Source organism: Sardina pilchardus, chromosome 2, assembly GCF_963854185.1.
Source record: "Sardina pilchardus chromosome 2, fSarPil1.1, whole genome shotgun sequence".
Lineage (NCBI taxonomy): Eukaryota > Metazoa > Chordata > Actinopteri > Clupeiformes > Clupeidae > Sardina > Sardina pilchardus.
The window spans coordinates 30363212-30386689 of NC_084995.1; the positions used below are offsets into that span (position 1 = coordinate 30363212).

The 23478-nt window shown below is 43.1% G+C and overlaps 2 protein-coding genes across 3 annotated transcripts; both read right to left on the reverse strand.

Annotated features, from left to right (window-relative positions):
- Positions 1 to 344: 344 nt before the first annotated feature.
- abcf2a (ATP-binding cassette, sub-family F (GCN20), member 2a) lies at positions 345 to 7148 on the reverse strand. Of its 2 annotated transcripts, none has more exons than XM_062526163.1 (15): positions 6997 to 7148; positions 5680 to 5850; positions 5301 to 5513; positions 4863 to 5045; positions 4388 to 4559; positions 3917 to 4012; positions 3430 to 3532; positions 3194 to 3289; positions 2940 to 3059; positions 2256 to 2345; positions 1905 to 2015; positions 1732 to 1794; positions 1397 to 1525; positions 1017 to 1220; positions 345 to 909 (listed from the first exon to the last, which is right to left on the reverse strand). In XM_062526163.1, exons 2-15 carry the CDS (start codon positions 5825 to 5827, stop codon positions 793 to 795), a joined length of 1845 nt encoding a protein of 614 aa, XP_062382147.1. In that variant the 5' UTR covers positions 5828 to 5850; positions 6997 to 7148; the 3' UTR covers positions 345 to 792. The 2 variants fall into 2 exon arrangements, with proteins under 2 accessions (XP_062382147.1, XP_062382155.1); XM_062526171.1 differs by lacking the exon at positions 6997 to 7148 and adding an exon at positions 6761 to 6883.
- A 515-nt stretch (positions 7149 to 7663) lies between these two features.
- On the reverse strand, positions 7664 to 22598 carry smarcd3a (SWI/SNF related, matrix associated, actin dependent regulator of chromatin, subfamily d, member 3a). The gene is made up of 13 exons (XM_062526183.1): positions 22471 to 22598; positions 19849 to 20063; positions 16008 to 16050; positions 15066 to 15188; positions 14723 to 14845; positions 14291 to 14386; positions 12774 to 12875; positions 10722 to 10883; positions 10215 to 10312; positions 9908 to 10043; positions 9585 to 9707; positions 9250 to 9351; positions 7664 to 9114 (listed from the first exon to the last, which is right to left on the reverse strand). The coding sequence occupies exons 1-13, from the start codon at positions 22540 to 22542 to the stop codon at positions 9061 to 9063; spliced, it is 1449 nt and encodes a 482-aa protein (XP_062382167.1). The 5' UTR covers positions 22543 to 22598; the 3' UTR covers positions 7664 to 9060.
- Between the last annotated feature and the right edge of the window lie 880 nt (positions 22599 to 23478).

Here is a 23478-nt window from a genome sequence, read left to right on the forward strand (position 1 = left end):
CTGATGGATATAAAATGAGTGACGAGGGCTGAAAATCTAGTCATATCATAAACATTACGTACTTACCTTTCCCCTTTAAACTGCATGCTTAAATCAGTTAAGAGAAAAGGTGTCCATTTGATCCATTCCGTACCTTTTCATTAACCCATACATCTCAAAGCTGCTTTTAAGTTCCACATTTTTGTTCAACATATCCTGGCATCAAGTGTTCAAATACTCTTCACTCTTTTACAGACATTAACATGCTGTTTGTATGTTAATTACAACACCAAATAATATTGCTCTTGACATTTTGCTCAGGGAACCTACTGGAAAGAGACTAACAGCACGCACAAACACCAAAGTGGGTGATGAATCTTTTATTTTGGCCAAATGCATTATTGCAGCAGATATAGCATTAAATAATACAGGACATAATAAAAAGCTCTTTAAGAGCCTCCGATGAACTTCACCTTTAGAACATCCACTTGCAGCTGACACGGGATATGTCTGCAGCAGTATGAACTTGACAAAAGTTCAGTGCACAGTAGATACAAGTACTTATATTTATTATTTCCGTTATAATAATATTTCCAGGAATGAAAAACCGTAGACCTGTAAGGAGAATTGCATAATGACTAGAAAACATGATGCTCTGCAGATGACTAAATGTTACCAAGACTACCACCAGCCTATGAAGGTAACCAGAGTGATTTGAGGAGGGGCCAGCATCTCCTCTGAAGAAAACCTCAACATGCAGGCTGGTGATGGGAGATGCTGTTGACAATTTGACAATTCTTGATTGTCTGGTCTCTAGAGGTCATGCGATTGCCCCTCAATTTTGGATTTGAGATTTTCCTTGTAGGCCAAGATGCCCTTGGTCCACTTGGTGATGGTCTGTTTCTCACACACCCAGATCTCCTGAGCCACCTACAGCGAGACAATCATGAGACATAGACATGGATGAGTACCACACACACACTCCAAATCAGAGAGAACATGCAGCAAGTTGACACTGATCATTTAATTTTTTGTACCTGCTGGATAAGCCTGAAGTCGTGGCTAACCAGCATCGTGCCACCCTCAAAGTCATTGATGGCGTCTGCCAGAGCATCGATGGTCTCGATGTCCAAGTGATTGGTAGGCTCGTCCAAGAAGAGCATGTGTGGGTTCTGCCAGGCGAGCCAGGCGAAGCACACTCTGCATTTCTGCCCATCTGACAGGTTCCTGATGGGACTTACCTAAGATGGGAACGGACAATTACCCTCTACAGACTTCATGATTGACATCACCAAAATAAATAACACAAAAAGATTCACTCTATACCATCACCGTCCCACTCAGAAAGGGAACAGATTCGGACTCTTTACTTGGGACAGGCCCCAGAGGATAGCCCCCTGTCTGTCTGGGAGCTCACCTGCTGCTTCCCCGTCAGGCCGTAGCGCCCAATGATCTTCCTCATCTCCTCCTTCTCCTTGATATCTGGGTAACACTTCAGCATGTACTCCAGAGGGGACAGGTCCAACTCAAGTTGCTCAGTCAAGTGCTGTGAGGGAAGGAAGATGAGGGTCAGATTAAGACAACAGTCAGATTAAGACAACATAAATCCTCGAATGTTCCTCTTAAAGTAGAGTGCACTCTGAATGAAATTAATCCTTGGTCTAATTAATTTACAGATATTCTGCAGATTTCGGCAGTTTCAGGCGGTGCTATAATAACATATGAATCAAATCCCTCATTCAATCACTGTACCTGGTGGTATCTGCCGATCTTTACGTGAGAGTTCTTCCTGATCATACCGTCGGAGGGGAGAAGCTGTGGAAAGAGAGGAAGGAAGCTGGTGAAAAACAGGCAGACAGGGAAACTACAAGAGGCCAACATGCAACATCGGGTCAATAATACAAGATCAAGATGTGAATATGTACCTCTCCAGCCAACAGTTTCAACAGCGTGGACTTTCCAGCTCCGTTCGGCCCCACAAGGGCCACCCGTGAGTCCAGATCAATTCCGAACTCCAGGTCTTTATAAATATATGGCTACAAGACAACAGAAGCCGAAGGTAAGCACAACACCACAAACTCGCATATAAAATCAGCAGGGAAGCAAGCAGGTACCCATTTCTAAGACACAATCCATAAGGCTGAATGTGCAACGCCGGGGTAGAGACTCAGCTTTCAGCAGGTCAAAGACAAAGGCCTCAACACTTAAATTACATGCGTGTTAAAAATCTAGTTATCAGAAGAGCACGGTGTGCTGTGAGCAATATGGAACCTTACCGTGTCATCGTTATACTTAAAGCTGACATTCTGCACCATGATGACAGGAGGGGGGATCTTCCCACAGGGATGAAAACAAAATGACAGGGTCTGAGGGAAGAAGAAACAACAGATGTTAGACTAGGGTTCCATCACTGGCCAACTATCTTTACATAATAGTATTCAGCATTCGTATTCATCCGTTGCCTGGTTTTGTTCCGTTCTGTTCCACATTTCTATTCATCTGTGAAGGTTGTGCCAACTGATCAGATGAACGCTTCGGTCTGGTTTTTGTCAATGCACCTCCACACGGAGAACAAAACTGCCTGGTGGAGATGCTTCAATTCGGCCTTTTGTTCACATCATGTCATAGCATCAACCAAAAGAGTGACTTTGCACAATTTCCCCTGATATGCCATTAATGCCTGCTTATTTTATGTGAAGTAGGCTGTTAGTTACTACAGTGGGCAAAAAAAATCCTTCAAGTGTCTAAAATGTCCTGGCCAGGTGGTACGCAGTACCAGAAATTCTGATGGCCTTGATTAGCTGAAATTCCTGTTGCATAGCATGCTTTCAGCTGCCAAAAACAACTATAAACTGTCTGATAAAACTCCTAAAGAGTCTGCTGAAATGCATATATTCAACTCTAAAATCTTTAGAGATGCCCCAATTGCCAATAGAAATGAACTGAAAACCTCTGCTCACCTTGTCATCCACAACTCGCTCAGTCAGACCTGAGGCCACCATCTTCTGCAGAGTCTTCTCTTTGCTCTGAGCTTGCCTGGCCAGTTTTGCAGAGCCATGGCCAAACCGTGCTATATAGTTCTGGGGGAAAATAGAATGGAAAAAAAAGGTTAATCATGAAAACAGATACAATTACAATTTAAAAAAAAGATATATACATAGATATATATTGTCCGGTGTGAAAGAAAGAGTAAAGTATAGAGCTCTTTATCTACCTTCATGTGTGCAATCTGGTCCTGCTCCCAGTTGAAGCGCTTCATCTGGTTCTCCTCCAGCTCCTCTCTGGTCTTCACATATTGGTCATAGTTACCCTGAACAACACAGTGATGGCATGAGATGAAGTGGTAAATGCAAACAATGCAGTGTGTGTGTGTGTGTGTGTGTGTGTGTGTGTGTGTGTGTGTGTGTGTGTGTGTTGAATAGACCAGCCAAGGTGAGGAAGGTGCCTTACTGTGTAATATTTGAGATTCCTCTGGTGCAAGTGAATTATGTTGGTACAAACACCATTGAGGAAGTCTTGGGAATGTGAGATCAGCACCAGAATACGTTTAAACCTGTCAATTAAAAAAAAAAAAACACAAGAGGAATCACTACAGTTCTTCTTAAAGAGGGGAGAATGGTTGCTTGCTCGTCTCTCAGGGGATCAGTTAAACGCTTCACCGAGTTTTTGTCAAAGCACCATCACACTGAGTACTGAGTATCAATGGGGAGCTACAATTCGGCCTTTTGTTTACATCATTTCTCCCAACATTCATCAACCAGTAGAAACAACAAAAATGCAACACTCCCTCCATAGCAAAATACTTCCTTATACTTCACATACTGTACCGAATTGTTTTAAAAACATGCTGGGTTCATAGCAAAAGCAAAATTCCCATCCTAAACACAGAGAAACAGTTCATCATTTGACCATCTTTCAGAAATAGACGTCTACTCACTGGCTAAGCTCTTCCTCAAGCCACACACAGGCCTCCAGGTCAAGATGGTTGGTGGGCTCATCCAACAGCAGCATGAAGGGCTTTAGGAACAGCGCTCTGGAGAAAAGCAAACGAGCCATGAATACAAAATGAACGCACCCAATGAACAGAGCTCAAGTACCACTCAACTAAGCGGGGCTAACTAACTACCAGAACTGCATGGATCAGAAAAACGCTTCAGACTGGTTTTTGTCATTGAGCAGACGCACTGTGGCGACTGCACATTCATTCGGCCTTTTAGTTCATCATTTCACAGCAGTTCTTGAGATACGAGTGACAATATACTAAAATGTTCATAAAGTTTCTTCCTTTCAAAAACATCTAATCAAAAGACAAAAACTGAGAAGTCAATGAAGAATGAGCGAAATTCAATTTGAAACCCTATTGTCCACTTGACAAGCCGTGTGGGTACTGTGGGGCCCCAATACATACCTGGCCAGAGCCACCCGCATCCTCCAGCCTCCGCTGAAGTCCTTCATCTTTTTGTGCTGCGATGCGGCGGTGAAGCCCAGGCCGTTCAGGATCCGGCCGGCACGCACTGCTGCCTTGTCCGCATCCAGCTCTTCCAGACGCTCGTACAGCTCCATCAGCTTCTCACACTCGGCTGACGGGGGAGCAGACACACACATACACAATGAATGAGTCACAAATAGAAAGATACCACTTTCATTTACCTAGTGCGCAAAAGTGCACAAACAGTCAAGATAAGGGACTGCGGATAACAAGTATTCTGTTCCTTTTCTGAGGTCTCCACACACAACAAGTGAAGTGTGTGGAACATAATCAAAAGAGGTTATTTACTATACCACGCCTAGGAAAGGAAACTGCCACAGATACAGCTCCTATGAAAACGTGGGAGAGTAGCCCGCAACCATCCCCACACCCATTTAATGTGTCTACTACTCACAGTCCTCCGTCGCAAGCCTCTCTGCCTCCTGCTCCAGCTTGATCCTCTCCTCGTCCACCTCCATCACGCACTGGAGGGCCGTCTTTTCACTTGGCGGCATCTCCCGTGTCAGATGGTAGATGTCTATGTGGTCTGGGATGGGCACCTCTCTGTGGCCAATGGCTGACAGCAGCATGGACTTGCCTACAGAAGAGGTAGCATAGAGAAAGTCAGCTACCATGCGTACACATTCCACAAAATGCAATGTACAGTGCCGTTAAGACACCAATAAAAGTATTTGTTAAACAATTAACTATACACTTTAGTGATGAAATGGTTATTTGTTTCTGGTTAATATGGAATGGCTATAACATAATTGCATACTAACCAATTAATAAAATAACTGAAAGACAGCGCAAGAGAGCCACCTGCTGCTGTCACTGCCACTACTAACCGCACCTGTTCCATTGAGTCCAATGAGTCCATAGCGACGGCCTGAGTTGAGCTCCAGGCTAGTGTCACTCAACAGTTCCTGACCATGGAATGTGAGGGACAGACTGGAGATGTGGACATCAGTGCTGTTGGGGTGGGAGGCCAATACTCCCGTCACTGCTCGTGCTTCAGTCTTCTTCAGTTCAAACTCATCTATCTCCTTTGTGAGACTTGCCACTCCTGTCATATAAGGAATAATACAACTTCAAACAACGGCAACTACAGCAGATACGAAATGAAGATCATCATCTGACAAACGCAGACATTACGTATGAAATGGCATTATACACGGGTAAACCTTGCACAAGCAGGCCCAATGTGCTTGAGTAACAAGCTGAACTCTCACCATCATCCGCTGCTCCATTCTCTGGACTTTCGGGTTTCGCACCATCGCCGTTCACTCCATTCAACTCGTCGGCTTTCTTGGTACGTCCGCGAGATTTTGCAGCTTCTTTCTTCTTAGCCGCTTTCTTTTTCGCTAAATCGGACGGCATGGCGGCTGTAGATGCTAAAATACCTGAGACCATCAACAAAGCAAGAGAAAGCCTGTCAGACTCAACCGGTTCCGAGATGCATTAAAAATATGTTAAAAGGCGCAGAGTGATGCTAGTGCGCTACTCATTGTAATTAGAGATGGGGGTTGTCGGGATCGAGAAACATACGAGCAAAGCCTTCGCTTTGAATACGAGTTAATATTCAGTAAGTCCTCTAAACAGCTATTAACAAGGCCGGTTGCATTCGCCATGAAAAGTCACACTTAGCCCACTAAATACTAGCAGTAGCAACCATGATAAAGTATCATGAAATTACTCGAAGAGTGGTCTTAGCTACCCGTTCGATGTCGTCATTTTAGGCCTAAGCAGAGCGGTAGAAATGGGCCTAAGTACAGGATCGCCAAGCGGTTCGTCGGTGTGATATCATAGCATCCCACTGGATACAAGAGCAACCAGCTGACTTCAGCAGCTAACAGTTAACGTTAGCCAAAAAAGATCACGTGTCCGGCATTGAACAGTCGCCGGGTAGCAATTTAGATGGTATACCCTGTTAAACGGGCACAGAACACGATTAGACGGTGTCATGTTGATTAGGTAAATATCTAAGTATGGTGGCGCTCAATACTGTACTGTCTGTAAGTACCGCGAAACTATACCGTTAACAGTACCCTGACGTTACATATGGCCGCTGGCATCCGCACGAGGCCTCAAAAAGATCTCTGCCTACACGGGACTACGAACAGCTAAGTTAGCCATCGATAGCTAGCAGCTAATGTTAACTCATTTCTCAGGTAGCTAAACCTAGCTAATCGACAACATTTCACTGCGGATGAATGGGTATATCTCAATGAGAACAAATCACATTGAACACATTTAATCGAAGATAAACACTAATATGCCATCCCCATTGCGATATCTTAACTATTTACTTACCAACAAGCTAAACACCAAGCTCGTGTGGCCCGGTCTCAACAATACATTTTGTTAGCTAACGGTATCCTAGCTATACAGGGCGTCATGCGGTAGGCTGATTAATGACTACGGCAACAAGTAGGCTATACAGAAAACCAAAAAGAGTAGTTACAGAAAATGACGATATATTTATTAAACGAACATAGATTAAGCGAAATACTTCTAATGTAAGGCCTTTGACGACAAGTAAAACTCACCCTCTTCCTGCTCACAGCCACCGGCACATCAGCAGGAATGAAGCGTAGTATCGCGCGTGGCCCCAATACCGGCTCGCCAACCAATGATATTAAGAATTCGGTCGTTAGCTCCACCCTCTAGCCGCAGTTGGGTAGGGAAGAAGGAAGAAAATCGTGGGCGACCCACGCAGAGGAAATGTAGGCTATTGCATCATTTTGATGCAATTATTGATGAATAATCAGGTGTAGTTAGTCAGCACTGATTCATAAGTCTGATGTAGTTGCGATCTAATTGAATGACACATTGTTGTGTAATAACAAGTGGACAGCCAAAAAAAGTCTACCAGTCCATTAGCACAAGTTCATTTAGTCTCCGTCATCTTCCAGTTACAAAACCTTAGGCCTATTTCACAGTCAAAAAAGCAAGTGGAAATGGGCCTTGGTTGTGGAAATAGGCTAAAGAAATAAGCAATATCTTGACCACTGATAAAGTATGACGCTTCTGAACAACATTGTATTTGTTTGTTTGCTTTTGAAAATAAGTGCATGTCACAAAGGGCCTCACAGATCTATAGAATGCTTAACACATTGTATTTTCCCTTTATTTTTCACTTTGATGCTACTGTTTTTAATCCAAATCGGAAATTAGATAATCAGTTCAACTATAACAACATGCAAACAAACCACACTTGACTCATGAGAGAATCACAATGCTGTCACAATGAAAGGAACTTTTTTTCTCCAAAAGTTTAATTCACTCCACACATTAATCTGATGCCTAAGGTGAAAACATGAACATAGCTGCCATCATCCAACTATAAAATATCAACCGGTCTGTTGTCTGTTTGATTTGGTCAAAGGTAACAAAAATGGACAGACTTCACACAAGGGACTGCTCACAGGCAACACAGGTGAGCTGGTTTGTGTGACCTAACACTAACAAATTCTTTTTTATATATATATATACAGTATATATATATGTGTATTTTTACAATGCTTATTCATAACACAAGTTACCCATAAATTCAGCCTAAAAGCTTTTGAGCTTTGAGAATACTTTGAAAACAAACACATTTTAAAGTTAGTAAGTCTACCCATGCAGCATGCATACTTTCACACTGTAAAAATCACACTGAGAATTTAACATAGCAGGTCCTGTTGTGATCCATGCGTTCATAAGGCTCATTGATGACAGTTACAAAAATGGATAAGGTGCTGAATAATTTTTTAAAAGTGCAAATCACAATGGTTCTCTTCCATGTTGAAAAAAAGAAATGTTTTTATTATTATCATTTATTTTATTAGGTAACCATTCATCTCTTGGTCAGCAGGGGATTTAGGTAGCAAACTTTGTCATTTGTTCATCATTTGATGACATGACCATTAATTGGGATTTTTCTTTAGAGCCTACACTTTGTAGGCCACAAGACCAAACACTCATAGGATACAAAGTGCACAATACCAACCAGGATTTATGAATGGTACCTCCATCTAATTATTTCAGAACACCATTGCACACACAACATTTTCTCATACTTTAGACAAGTGAAACCTTTCAATCTTTGCACGTCGAAGACTACTTTGCATCTACTGTTTCTTTAGAACACATATTCTCTTACAGTATGTGAGTTTAGGCCTCAGGTTAAATGGGCACACCAAATACCTGTGATTAAAAATGGTGAATTTCAGATTCGGCAGGACATGTTAGGACACCACAGCACAATCACAACAAAACAACAGTGACATCTAACAAACATTTACATCACTAGACAAAATATATGAATTACGACTTCCAAAGACAAAACACTGTATTTTGATTGCTCTCATCAGTGCTATTTAAAAGGCCATTAAGATCAAAGCAGTATTAAAAATGTTGTCCGATCCCATAAAATTGTCTTGCATGTGGTCTCAGAGTATGCCAAAAACATCAAATGGACAGTACAATCAGGAGTTCTCTTCTTTTTCTGGAGATTTATAGATCAGCGGTTGCTCCAGAAAGGCTTAGAATGGTCATGAATGGCGGACTTAAAATGTGTCATTTCCACAAATAAAAGGATGCATCCATATTTTCCCATAGGGAACAGTTTAGGTGTTGCGCATGGCCAAAGCCTGTTCAAGCTCTAATCTTCTTTGTTGAATCTGGAAATGAAAAATGAAATAAAACATACCAATGATGCACCATGTGTGAATAAGTGTGTATATTTCTAATCAGTTTATTATCATCTCTAAGTATGCTTTATCTAAAAATGTCCTGATTTTGATTAGAGGACTCACCTTGCTATAGAAGTAACGACTGATAGCTTCCTGTGACCAAGGCTGATTATAAAACTCTGCTCCTCTCTCTTCTTCTGGATTCCCAACCACATCCGTCATTAACTGTGCATACAGTCAGAACACAGAATATGAGACATTCTAGTGACAACAAAGGTTCATACATACGAGGCTTAAAACTTTATTTTACTGTTAGCAAATGTTCCCAAACAAACACGACTAGAAATGTCTCTTGGACAAGAGCCCCCAGACATACTTTGTAGAAAGACTAAATATGAAACAAAAATATAAAAATGTAATGTGGAAGCCTAAAAACTGCAGTAACAGTTGTGCCGCACCTTTAGGTCACGGTTTTGGGAACAAAGCCAGTTCTCTATGTAGCCTTTAGGGTCTCGGGAGAAGCTCAGCATGAAGTCTCTCTGGATCTTGAGCTGGTTGATAGACTCAATAGTCTCATGAATCTATAGATAAGGACACGGAGCGACGAGAGGGAAAAGATACAGGAGGATGACTGAACACACTATCCTGAGACACAACATACACTCAAATCATTTCCATATACTTTGGTAAAGTCACACATCTTTGTGTTATAAAGAAGTAAGTAGACATTTCATTTAAATGGCCTTGTTTGCCTTTGCAAAAGTAGAGGTGGGCAGCCGACCTTGTTGTCAAGCAGAGCAATCTCCTGATGATTGGCCGTTGACAGCAGGAAGCCGCTCATCTGTGTCTTCAGGGGGTCATCCACTTCTACATCAATGTCATAACAAGCTGTCTTCTTCTGATCATTTGGATCCACACTATATTGAAAACAATTTACCATGTGATCACATGAAATTAAATCATTATGTGATATATAAGCATAAGTGAGGGTTTCTACAATAATTTCATGTTACAGTTTTAATTGTAATTGTCCTCCTGTTATGTTATATGATTGGATCCGTTTCTGTTGAAAGAGTTATGAGTGATACCTGATGATATGATTTATGACTATGGGATCGGGAGGAAGCAGCAAGTTAGTGAGACGCTGGGGTATCTCACAAAACTTCAAACGAGGACAGTCAAAGATCTGAGAAGAGAGAGACAGACCCATTACATTTGTGCTTAGCACTTAAGACACTTTTGTGATTTACAATGACCAATAAACGTTAACATTAAAATGAACAGTTTAAAGTAAAGTTATACCCTAAATAAGAAAAAATACCTAATTTACTAAATACAACCAGAATACTAACATTATCAAAATGTAATTCTAAAATTAATAAATTATGAAGTGTGTGACAGAGAAAGAAAAGACAGTGACAGGAGCAAAGAAAGAGTGAAGTCAAATGCATCCGCACAGATATACCCAATTGCCCTAACGACTTCATATACACTCTAAAAACAATACCACTAGTGACACAGAATAAAATAATTTGCGATAAGTCATGAGTGATCTGCATCTGAAGTGCAATGGATGCAGGTAGAAGGTATAGCACCTGCTGGAAGTACTTATCACAGTTGATGTACTCCTTTTCGTGGGAGTCTTGCAACTTGTTAGTCTTCACATACTGCCACAGAGCCTGGATGATGCAAGAGCGCGTCTGGGTGTGGATTCCAAGGAGGCGCGCTAGCCGTGGGTCCAGTTTAAACTGGGGAGGCTGAAGGAAATAAAGATAAAAGGTGTAGTGAGGCAGAGACTGATCCATCCCTTCAAACACAATTGTGGCTGAATTTGGTACCATTAAAGATAATTAGTTATTTTTAATCAAGATTTATACACTGTTTTTTTGTTTCCTTATGAGGTTAATACACAGAGGTGGGAATGCATTTAATTTCTTTTTCTTTTTCTTAATTTTTCATTTCTTTTTCTTCACTCTTCAGGTTGGATGTGGGTCATATTAAAACTTGGTGAATGAGTGTGTGAGTGTGAGTAGAATGAGAGAGAGAATCATGGCTGTGTACATACAAATATATTATCAGCATTAGTATTTTGGATCTCTTATCTATAAATTGTCTAGATTTAGATTTAAGATTGAATGGAAGACTTTCTCGGCACTTCAGCGGCCTAAGGTGTGATTCTTTGTCTATAGATACTAAGTGTGCAGGAATGGGAGGCGTTCACACCTTTCTATTGTCACTAATAGCTACTCCAAGTACTAAGAAACTACTCTATTAGCATAACATTTTGCCCATGTACATCTATAATATATTCAGAGTTGGAACTAGAAGTCACACCTTTGTTTGTCACATACTTAAGCTTATGTCTTTGTTTGGTTAGGTTTGGAGATATGGGTGAATCCTAAGCCTCACCTTTGATGGCCATCAATGAAAGAATAAAGCCTGTTTCCTGATTGACCATCTGAGTCTCCAAATATCTATTGTACAAAATTACCATCACAGATATACTCAGAAGACAAAAGAGGGAGGCTGGCGAGCAACCGTAGCAGCGTTACTGAAGCAGACTTATGCAAATCGTTGACTGAGGCTGTGTCTTTTGTCTGCCTGTTGTTTCCTCACAACCAGCATTTGAAGTGAAGAGTTAGCTCTGCCGTTTCTGCAGTTCAGTTTTGGAGCATCTTGCAACAGTCTAAAGCTACAGCATGGAGACATGCTCTAAAAAAATCTAAGCTAAAATGCAATATAAGATTCATCTACCGAGAGGTCCCTCCATGAAGTTACTTTACTTTCCCCAAAGTAGCATGAAGTGCAAATGACAACGAGGTGAACTCCAGGGTCAAGGTACATCAGACTCATCACACCATCGGTCACTTTTTAGACTTTTTGGCAAGAAATGAAGCCGAAATGGAGGACGCTCTGTAATGATTTGATGCTGAAGCGGAAAACTCCTCAGCACACATTGCCTGTGTCAAAGTTGTGCGTCATTGACGCGCTGTCACACATGTTGAGAGGCACACGACAGCCCCCGCATGCTGAGTTGATGACGCTATTCTTGTCATGCACCATGTGTGCGCGGGACACAGACGCAGGACTATATTCGGGCCACTGGACTATTCCGAAGTGTCCTTTCTAGGAGTCCAGACCTGAATTCCATTGGACATCTCTGGGGAGAGCTGAAACATGCAGTCTGCAGAAGCCAGCCTTCAAACCTGAGAGAGCAGTTTGCTCAGGAAGAGTGGGCAAAACTATGTGTCAGCAGAAGCAGAAGTCTCATTCAGAGCTACAGAAAGCATTTCTTGGCGGTGATTGCCTCTGAAGGTTACACAACACACTATTAGGTAAAGTGTAACATAATTTTGCCCATATACCATTTCCATTTGTTATATTATTTAAAATATTGTGTTGAATGATGTGTCAAAAGCAAAGAATGATTTGCATTAGATGTGGAGCAATGATGGGTGCTGATTTCTTCTGTCTGTTTCAAATCATTTCAGAGAAAAATGTAGCGTTTTTTGTGGAAAGGCACCAACAATTTTAGTCACGACTGCAGAATATTGCCAAGTGGACAACTGTATAATATGTATGTTATTCTTATTGGATATCGCTTGACTGTCTGTGAATCAATATACTGTATATGATGTTAGTCTCACCTGGTAATCTATCATAAGCAGTAAAGTACAGCGTACGTTGACATCCCCAGGTCTCTTCACTTGAAAACCGTCAGTCTCTTGGGTGGTGGGGGTCCTATGCCACTGTTGGGGTACAATCATATGCTCAGCCTTATACGGTTCTGCACTGACTACTGCTACAGTCTGAATGATCTCAGCACACAGCACATTTATTAGTAATGAGTATTATGCAGGAAAGCAAAAAAGTATTTCAAAGTGCTTTTCAAAGTCTGGGAAGCCTTGTCAAGGCCCTAGTCATTTAGCATCACAATGAAAACAGATTATTGGCCCTTCCGCCATGCCTGGCATTGGCCTAACTTTTTCAAAGTGCTTTTTAACAAATTACATTTTCAACTTCTCCTCTCAATGAGGTATCAAAAAAACTATTAGCAATGGCCAAGGACATGTGGAATAGCGGAGGAAAAAAACTAAAACTCTAACAGAAAGCACCACTATGCAAAAAAAAACCATTTGCTTTTCATCAATTGTTAATCAAAAGATGTTAATTTGGCTAAGAATGTTGTATTTGGACAATGCGCGTGAATCTTTTCAGATATAGCTTACTTTCTTTTAAATTATGTCTTTGTTCAACTGGCTCGTTTACTCAATCTCAGTACAGTATTCTTTGTTGAAGGGTAAGGCATCTTAAAACAACTGTGCCATCAAATGATCCCCACGATACTTTCTATGGTTAGGGGTGTGTGAGATACACATTAAATGGTGCATTTGTTTCCATTGTGTTGCTCTGACAACCACACTGTACTCTACTTGTCAACCGCAATAACTCAGTCGCTGTGCAGTCCTCAGTATCTAGTCTGACTTTATCTGTTGGGTTATGGGTCTGTCCGTCTCTCCTGCTCTGGCCTCACATGGGTTACAGGAGGTGAGACATCAAGAGGTGAGACATCAGGAGGTGAGACATCAGGAGGTGAGACAGGCTTTCTAGTCTCTAACGACTGGAAACTCACACAGCTGCTGTGCTGCACATGACATGTCATTCTTGTCCCAATGTGAAGGGCTCTCTTTGCGCCACACTGAGATCTTGTCTGCGTAAGACTCGTCCTTTATCTTTAAGACCGACTTGTTTTTAGAAACCCTGTTACCACTGGCTCACTTGGCTCGGAGAGTATAAGGCTGTCATCGAAGCAAACTACTCTGAAAATGTAAATGGTAGAATTGCTTGCTTTGTTTTGGTTACCACATAATTCACTGTGTTGTTTTATACTTCTGATGCCATCACGGTAATTCTAATATGAGAAATAAATATAAAAAATGTAGTTATGGCCAAACCTTTGCCTGTTTCATGATGGTTTCATATATAACTTAGCTTGTTTATTGAAATCTACCTTGTTGTTCCTGGCCCAATTTGTTTGTGTCAAGGTCAGAATGGTCTCTAAAGTTGTTACTATAGAAACCGATGAGCACCTATTCCCTGTCTGACCGTCTGTCTATACATAGCATGCCAATAGGAGGGGTCATGGATGAAGAGTGCTACTGACCTCAACTAAATGATTATCTGGACCATAAAGGTCCTTGTCCAGCTCAATGACCAGGCTCTTGAAGAAGGACGAGAACTTCCGCTTCTGTTTCCCAGGCTGAGGAAGTGAAAGGCATGATGGGAGATTAGAACATAATCACCCCGAGGCACAAAACCTACTCAAGCAAGTGCCCTCCCACACATCCATTCATGCACAAGCTGATGCCACCAAACAGGATGCATCTCAGCACAATATAAATACCTTCTGTACTGCTGAAATACTGCCAGTACATGGACTACAATCTGCATGGTTCTGCTGTAAGCACAATTATATAAACATTCAAGTGATATAACAGGTGGAGATGTGGAATAGGGTGTGAAAATAGAAGGAGGGACCTCAACATTAACAGCTAGACCAATCAGACGATTTGATGCAGCATGATGGCTAACATACATCATCCAGTAGCTTTCCCTCAACCCTTAGTTCCCAGGATGCAACGCTCCCATCTGAGTCGTCAGCTTCGGGTTTGGCGAGATTGAAGGTGTTTGAGATGTACAGTCTCAACTTGCGCTTTTGCTGTGTGGGTGAAGACAGATGTTTTCAGTCACTAGAACATCACTGTAATTTTCCACATTACTTTTACAATACTATTTGTCTGGACATCAGCTTTTAAACAGCAAATTGAATCCATCTAAAACCCCAAAGGGAAAGACAGGTATTACAGGTGATTACAACAACAAAACTACAAAGCAAAGACTGGTAACAATATTACCCTACTATGCTAAAGCATACATACTTTCATCGGCCTTTTGAGAGCCTCTTGGATATCCACTCTTTTCCTCATGATGGTTTGGTCCAGTTTGCGTTCAAATGCCAACAGGTCCATGTAGGCCTGGGATTCTGGGACAAGCTCACGGATCTGATAATAATATGATGAAACAAAAGGGTCTTTCCACATACAAAATACACTCAATCCATTCATCTTTGAGTTGCCAACATTTTTATAAAAAAATGAATGTAAATCTCACCACTGCACCGAAAACTGACCCACGTTTGAGTTATTCTCTTATACCTGCACCATTTAAAATATTCTAAGGCAATAACTTCCTTTCTTTTCTGTCTTAAGACAAGTCCACAAACAAGGATGAACAACATAAAGCATATGATTTTTTTACGCCAATCCATTTTCAGTGCATTACATCACTTCCACAGTGGGCTTAGAGATGTAAGATTGATATGGTCTGTTTGTGCTAGTTACTGCACTTTAAAAGCTACAGTACAGCACATATTATATTACATGATAGCATCTAATACATGCTGCAGTAATACAGTATGTATAATATCAACCTTATAGTATACGTTTATGTTTATAGCTCATGCATGTCTGATTCTCACTCTCTCCTGACTGATTCCAGTCCACTCTTCTCTAGACTGTGGTACACAACAAGGCACCACCATGTCACCTCCCCTCCCTCGTCAAAAGCCACAGAAATAACCCCAAATGATTTGGTGACTCAGCAACAGCACCCACCCTTACTGTCCGACTACCTTCACATCTCCTTTCATATCTCTACTTCTTACCACTGCCCAGAGCATGCACAGACATAGGCTGAGATGGGCATGTGCGCGCACACACACACACACACACACACACACACACACACACACACACACACACAAACACACACGTGCACACATACACAGCATAAATAAACAATGAAGAGAAAAAGCTGCTCACCCGTTGAGGGAGAATCTTGTCTGCCATTTTCCTTCTCTTCGCACTACCAATGAGGAGAGGAAAGAAACATAGAAAAAGAGGGGGAAATACCACGTTACTATGGTGACTGTTAACAGAGTCCACGGGCCATCTGCTGAGTAACTGGGACCTATTCAGCCAATCCAGGTGTGTAGATGTGTGTGTGCCAGAATGAGTATGTGAGAGTATAGTCTTATTAAAAAATGCTGTATGTTCACTATGCCTACAGTACCCTCCAGAATTATTGGCACCCTTGGTAAAAGTTGACTAAAAATAGGTATAAAAAATAATCTTTAGGTGATTTATTGTACTCCCACAATGAAAACAATGAGGAAAAATACACCCTGCAAGGGAAGCAAATTTATTCTGAGAAAAAGGAAAATCTCATAAAGAAATAAATGTTTTTAATAAAAACACGTCACTCACAATTATTGGCACCCCTACTTGTAATACCTTCTTAAACCTCCCTTGTCAATAAAACAGCATGTAATATTCTTCTCTGACACCCCATAAAGATTGAGAATACAAAGTAAGGGATTTAAGACCATTCATCTTTACAAAACCTCCCCAGATCGTCCAGATTGCTAGGTCCACACTTGTGCATTCTTCTCGTTGACTCATCCCACTGTTTTTCTATGGAGTTTCGATCAGGGGAATGTCTGAAGCTTGATTTTGTGTTCAGTAAACCATATTTGTTTTGATCTGTGCATTTGTTTTGGTTCATTGACCTGATGAATGATCCAATCATGACCAACTTTTAGGGCCTTGGCAGAGATTGTTTGATTTCCTTTGAAAATGTTCAGGTTTTTCTTGGTGTTCATGATGCCATGCACCTTAATTAGGTTCCCAAGGCCTTTGGGAATTAAAACAGCCCCACAATAGCACAGTCCCTCCACCATAATTCTGATTAGGCATGGGGTTCTTTTTAGTATAGTCATTCTTCTATGTACGCCAAATACACCTTAAGTGTTTTTAGCAAAAGAGCATAATTTTATTTTCATCTGACAATAGACCACACTCCAAGACATGTCATGGTACCATTCAGTAACTCCTGCCATTTACGTTGTTCATTAAATGACTCTACTGGCTTTAACCTGACATGCTGTCTAAATAATCTATTAGCAGTGAGGTCACTTTTGAAGATTTTTTGGGGGGACTTGGTGACCCCAAGATGATAGCTTTGTCTGTAACTCTCAACAGTGGTTTTTATGGATTTTTTTGCCTATCATACCATCCTCCATACTGTGCGTGGGAGCAAAATAGCCATGGGTCTTTGTCCAAGCATGTTTGCCACATTTCCAGATGATTAGAACCTTTTAGTCATCATTTTAACTGGAAATATAGGCATTTTCAACAAAATACCTAGTTTCCATAGACATTCTGTTACTTACATAATGTCAACACAATTTCTTTTTATTTCAATTTAGTGTATTCTCTTGTCTCTCCAATGTTGAAAAATGACTAGAGGATTTAGCCTCTGAGTGACTTCATTTTCATACCATAGTGAAAAAGAATGTCATGAACTACTTCTGAAAGTTCACAGACACTCTGATTTACTGTAAAACGTTGCATTTACATAGGAAAATGCTCCTGTTAAATGTTGTACATAATATGTTTCAGGGGTGCCAATAATTGTGAGCAAGCTGTTTTTGTTAAAAATATTTATTTCTTTATGAGATTTTCCTTTTTCTCAGAATAAATTTGCTTGCCTTGCAGGGTATATTTTTCCTCATTGTTTTCATTGTGGGAGTACAACAAATCACCTAAAGATTATTTTTTATACCTATTTTTAGTCAACTTTTACCAAGGGTGCCAATAATTCTGGAGGGTACTGTATATCATAGTCCTTCTGCAACACTTGGTATCTTAACTGAAATGAGGAGAAGGCGATGTATACCCCCTGCCCCATGCTCCATAGAGAGTGGATAGATTTTCAGACTATACACACTGAGTGATTGACACTGACTGTTAACAGTGCAGTGCACTATGCTAAATACATACACACACATTTACAGAGACACATTATAGTGATCATTACATCACATCACATCACATCATATTATATCTAAAAGTCAAGCAGTCTAAATTCATTCTAATGAACTCTTCCTCCCCTGACCTCCTTGGTACACGTGAGACTCTTTAACCAGCCCTGTACCACGGAGGCCTTCCAGACCAGCTCTCAACACAATAATCTCGGCTGCTGAGATCTGCAAGTGTCCCCTCTCAGCTGTGGATAAACTTTCTCATGGTCAACTGTTTCCATCTCAAACCACACGGTTCCTCCGGGACTCCAGGGAGGGTGGACAGGAAGTGGGTGCGGGGGGGTGGGGGGGCACATGCTTGCGACGAGAGGGGAGGATGAGGAAGAAAACACAAATATGGAGAGTTTTTAAGAGGAGTGTCTGGGGCAAGAGAACCTTGAGAGATGTCTACAGAGAGGAACGGACAAGTGAACAAACTGTGGACACAACAGACAAAAAGTGAGAGAACAACAGGAACAAAGGAGGGAAAGACAGAAAACAGTCAGACAGGCAGGCAGGCAGACATAAGAGCTCATGCAAACTATGCGCACACAGCACACGGTCTGTCAGTGCATGTTTTAGCAGACGTGCATGATGGCAGACCGCTAGTCCTCGCCAGGGCTCACCAGCCACAGCAGCTGCTGTTCATTATTGAGAGGGCTTCGGCTGTGCCAGGGCATGGTGGCACTGAGTCCCCTCTCATGATTGGTGTTGGTGCTCACATGCAGAAGGGTCATAAGGACCAGTAGTGCGTCAGGCTGCACGAGGGGGCAGATCTGACTGGCAGACACGCACACATTAACTAACATGCAGCAGAGGAAACCGCCTACTTGGATCCAAATGGGGGATCTGATTGGGCTTCTCGCATGTCGATCTGTCTGGAGGCCATCTCATTGGCTCCTGGGAATCCCACAGGTTTCCTATAGGTCAATGGAGGTTTGAAGGAGTTCTAATTAAACAAGGGCTTAACAGGGATAGAGCAGTCATTTAACAGGTGTTGCCATGTCTTCATCACGAGAATGGAATATGTGCATCAGTTTGGGGGAAGGGGTTGTGCTTTTCTGTGGCTCAATCCTGTCCATTATGCAGAATGGTGTATCCTTTATAAAGTCTTTATAACAAGACTCACACATACAAAAAACACATACATACAGACAGACAGACAGACAGACAGACAGACAGACAGACAGACAGACACACACACACACACACACACACACACACACACACACACACACACACACATACACACACACACACACACACACACACACACACACACACAGAACAGACCACAATGGAGGAGCAAAGCCCAAACTCACAGATGGCAAGACAAGCAGTTATGCCCATTTAACACATTTCAAAATGAACGTCCTTCTGTGTAAGTAATACTTTGTCACATGAAACTGCCGCCATCTCAAGACTGCACTGGAATGGTGGACTGGTGTGGCATCCGACTGGGAAGCCCCAGAGATGGAGCTATACAGGTCTACCACCACCAGGGGTCACCTCTCATTAACGCAGTGGACAGCAACACAGGGCAGCCAGAGATACAGATTGATAGCATATAATCAGAGAGTATTAGTCAAACCTCTGGTGGCGTGTTCTAGGTCAAGCAGGTGTTTGGAGTAGAGACCTGTTTCTCTCAGTAGAGGCCCTGGAGGACGCCTCAGAACACACACGCATGTATTAAACACAAGACAGAGCAGCAGCTGGAGGAGAGGGCAGCTTTTTGGAGAGCGAGTCAAGGGCAGAGGGAAGAGAGATGGGCCGATCGCTGGCCAGGTGCTGGCCTCACTCACTTTCTGGGCCGGGACTGGACGGCTGCCTGCTGCTGCTGCTGCTGCTGCTGGACCTGCTGGACCTGCTGAGCGGGGGCCGGGCGCTTGCGGCTGGGGTCCATGGCAGGGTTGGGGAGTCCAGGCCGCGCGGAGGGCACACCTCCATACGGGGGTCCTGGGGGTCCCATCGGAGCCCCCTGATGTGGCATCCTGGCCCCTGAAGCCATCCCTGGGCGCTTTGGGCAGAGGACAAAAAGTAGCAAAAGATGACAGTTTGATCTCTTAAGCGCATCTTCACACTCACATCTGTACACAAGTATGTGCAGCTTGAAAAGTATGAAATATCTAAGAAATAAGGATAGGACTATATTTAAAGACTAAAGATTTATTATGAACATTGGACATGAATAATGCCCATCACTTTCCCCATTGTGCATTTATTGTAACAGTATAGAAATACACTGAAAACGCCAAGCACAAATGTTATTATTTCCCATTCTGCCACACAACACCATCTGGTAGACTGCATTTCTGGGGTGGCTAAGAACACTGTGCAGCAGCGCTACTGTAAATGTGGGCCAGAGCCTCTTGCACACCTGTGCCTGTCAGTCCGGAGCCAACAGCTGCCTGCCGTGCCATGTGACAGCATAGAGCTGGATCACAAAAGCGCTAAGCCACCACAGCTCGGCAAGCGCTGCCCCACAGCCTCTCAAGGGACACGGCTCTCTGGAGCACCTGGTCTCTCCAGTCACAATGGACAATCGTCTCCACTACTGCCCCACACCCCCCCCCCCCACCGCACCCCAGGTCAAAGGATATGACTGTTTTGTACCCCTTCACCCTGGTCCCAAAGTAGGCCAAGCCACAGGGGGGGGTCTCGTGCCGGAGAGCAGACTCTGGATGGGAACATGTGGCCGCAGCGGGAACTGGGAACGAGGCACCGATGCGTCTCCCCACACCTGTCCGGCTATCTCTCACTCTCAAGGTCACAGCGGAGGAGTTGAGGGGCACAGAGGGAGGCCCAAAAGAGGGCTGCAACAGTCTGCCTGCCCGCCTGCGATTTAGAGGAGGCGGCACAACCACCCCTGGTAAAACCCCAAATGGTACGACTCGCTTTCTTTGTTAAAGGTTATCGTTACTGTGTGAGGCAACACCTCGAATTCCTCTCCACCGCCGTTGTTTGTCGGAGTGAAACACTCGCAACAGATTCTTTTCATTCTTATTTCAATGTCACTTGTGCGCTAGGCACGCAGAGTCAGCCCCATTATTTGTTGCCCATTGTGAATAAGCTTGGCATGCCAGAGCCATAATATAAAAGACGAGCAGAGGGTGAGAGCTGGCACAATTCTTGAGCATTCAGTCATTCCACCTGTAAAATGCTTCATGACTCCTAACATAGACATCCTTTTCAAACCAAGATATAGAGTGAACGTCCACACTCATATCCTCAGTCAAGTATGGTGACTGGTGAGAGACTCCACCAAGGTTCCTGGCACAATCAGCTCTATTATGTTCTACAGGGTACGTAAGACGTAAACCCACGGAAAAGTTTATATTCTGACCAGACTAAACAGTGGCGCTTGCAAGGGGAAATATGAAGCCACCTCTAGAAGCTCAAGCTGGATAAGATTGGAACTTGAGACCATGCCCTGGAGGTCTGATTGGGTGTGACTAGAGCCAGAGACCATAATCTGGAGGTCTGATTGGATGGGACTGGAGATTCGAAAGTGCTAAAGTGATGAAGTCACATTGGGAAAGTATCCTCTCAATAACTGCAGCAATTTGTGTGTGTGTGTGTGTGTGTGTGTGTGTGTGTGTGTGTGTGTGGTGGGGGGTGGGGGGTAAAGATCAGTCTTGTGCAAGTCTGTGCAAAATACTATGGACAAATCTAAAATTGACAGGATTGAACATGCAATAATTGAATTATTTAAATGTTACATTTCAAAGAATGTTCTGGAATTTAGTGTCCTTTCCTAGTCTACCAGATCACAGGCACTAATCTTGACACTTACATGTATGTACATCATTCAGCTTCAATGGCATCCCAATAACACGTCAACTCATTTCAACATCTCCTTCAACATCATTCAAGTGCAAACCAGGGCAGTTGGCCTTGAACACACTTGTATACCTACTGGCTCTCCAAGTCAAATATAGATCCAGGGTGAAACGTGGATGAAAGGAGGCAGCTTTTGAACAGGCGGTCTACATGTGAGGTACAGAGCACATCTTCAATATCCCCTCCCATTCCTCCACACACTGCTGCTTCCTTTGCATCAGCCGCCAATGCTGTCCGATTTCTCCCTCACCTCCGCTTTTTCAAGGCACTAATCTCTCCTCTCCTCTCTGCTTTCCTCTCCTCTCCTCCCTCCCCTTGTCTCCTGAAGCTCCCTCTGTTCTTTAAAACATGTAGAAAGATACCAGCAGAATGCCTCGCTCCTCTCATCCTCCCGGCTCTCTCGTCTAAGGCTGCCGAGCAACACTGTGTCGCTCTCTGCCTCACCCCTGGCTTCACAACATCTATAAACACACAGGCGTGCTCTCTCTTTCTCTCACACACCTCTTTCTCTTTAACTCATTCTCTCGTTCTCCCTCTCTCTCTCTCTCTCGAGCACACACACACAACCTAGGTCATGCACTTACCACTCCATGGACCAGGAACTCAAACAGTTTACTCTTGGTGGCTTTGCGAGCTCCTCCAGCTGAATCCTCCATTTCCAATCAGAAAAGGAAAAAAGCCACCTCTCCCAGATCTGACTCTCTCTTTTTCGGCCTCTCTCCCCCACGTTCTCTCCGGCCTTGTACGCTCCTCTCTCACTAACTCCCTCTCCCCTTCCACTGAAGAAGTGCCCCCCCCCCCCAAACCCTGGCCCGCCTCTCTTCGCAATAGTCCCCCTCTCCGCTCTCTCTCTTTTCAAAAAAGCCAGTCAGCGTGTGGTCCAAGTCAAGTCTATAGCCGCACATGCTCGCTGTCTCTCTCTCTCTCTCGCTCGCTCTCCCTCACACGCAGCTAGTGGAGGGAGAGGTGGGCGGGGGTCCGACAGGGAGGCTCCCGAAGGCCCACTCTTCAGGCACCCGCGTATGCAGCTGTTCAACACCAGCGAGGAGCAGGCAGAGGCACGTCAGCCACAGCCTGCAGGGTACAGGGCAGCCCATTATGCAGATAGTCAGCAGTAGCAGACTCTTAACTGGTGCACAACAGCATGCGATTGGTGCAACTGAAATGATTATTCAGTATGACCTTGTTTCTCGGTCTATTTTATTGATGTAATACCTGCACAAGGGCAGAAATGGCTGACTTCTTTTAGACAAATGGGCAGGAATGCTTTAGTGAACACATTAAGAATTGTACTACAGAAGCCTGGATTATTGTTGAACATTTGACGGGGTAGTTCAATACTAACATGAGCATGGACCTTGGGGTATGACACAGGAAGTCTGATCTGAATGGTTGCCAAGTGTCCGATATGGGAAAGTTGTCAGCCTCCCAAATATGGGAGTTCCATTATGTCTGGGGATTTGTAATCACACCACCACACATCATCCACACAAGACAGAAGAGAACATAAATGGAAAAGAGGGACGATGCCTTGTAATTTCTTTGGAAGACTTCTCCAAATTTCCCTCAGTCCTGACTGTATACAACAAGGA

Coding starts and splice junctions, on each gene's coding strand:
- abcf2a (XM_062526163.1), bottom strand. CDS start 5,827: ATGCCGTCCGATTTAGCGAAAAAGAAAGCGGCTAAGAAGAAAGAAGCT. Junction 3,533..3,916: donor CTTGAGGAAGAGCTTAGCCA/GTGAGTAGACGT, acceptor TTTAATTGACAG/GTTTAAACGTATTCTGGTGC. Junction 1,795..1,904: donor TGAAACTGTTGGCTGGAGAG/GTACATATTCAC, acceptor CTCTTTCCACAG/CTTCTCCCCTCCGACGGTAT.
- smarcd3a (XM_062526183.1), bottom strand. CDS start 22,542: ATGGAGGATTCAGCTGGAGGAGCTCGCAAAGCCACCAAGAGTAAACTG. Junction 12,876..14,290: donor CAGATAATCATTTAGTTGAG/GTCAGTAGCACT, acceptor GTACCCCAACAG/TGGCATAGGACCCCCACCAC. Junction 10,313..10,721: donor GTGATAAGTACTTCCAGCAG/GTGCTATACCTT, acceptor CTCTCTTCTCAG/ATCTTTGACTGTCCTCGTTT.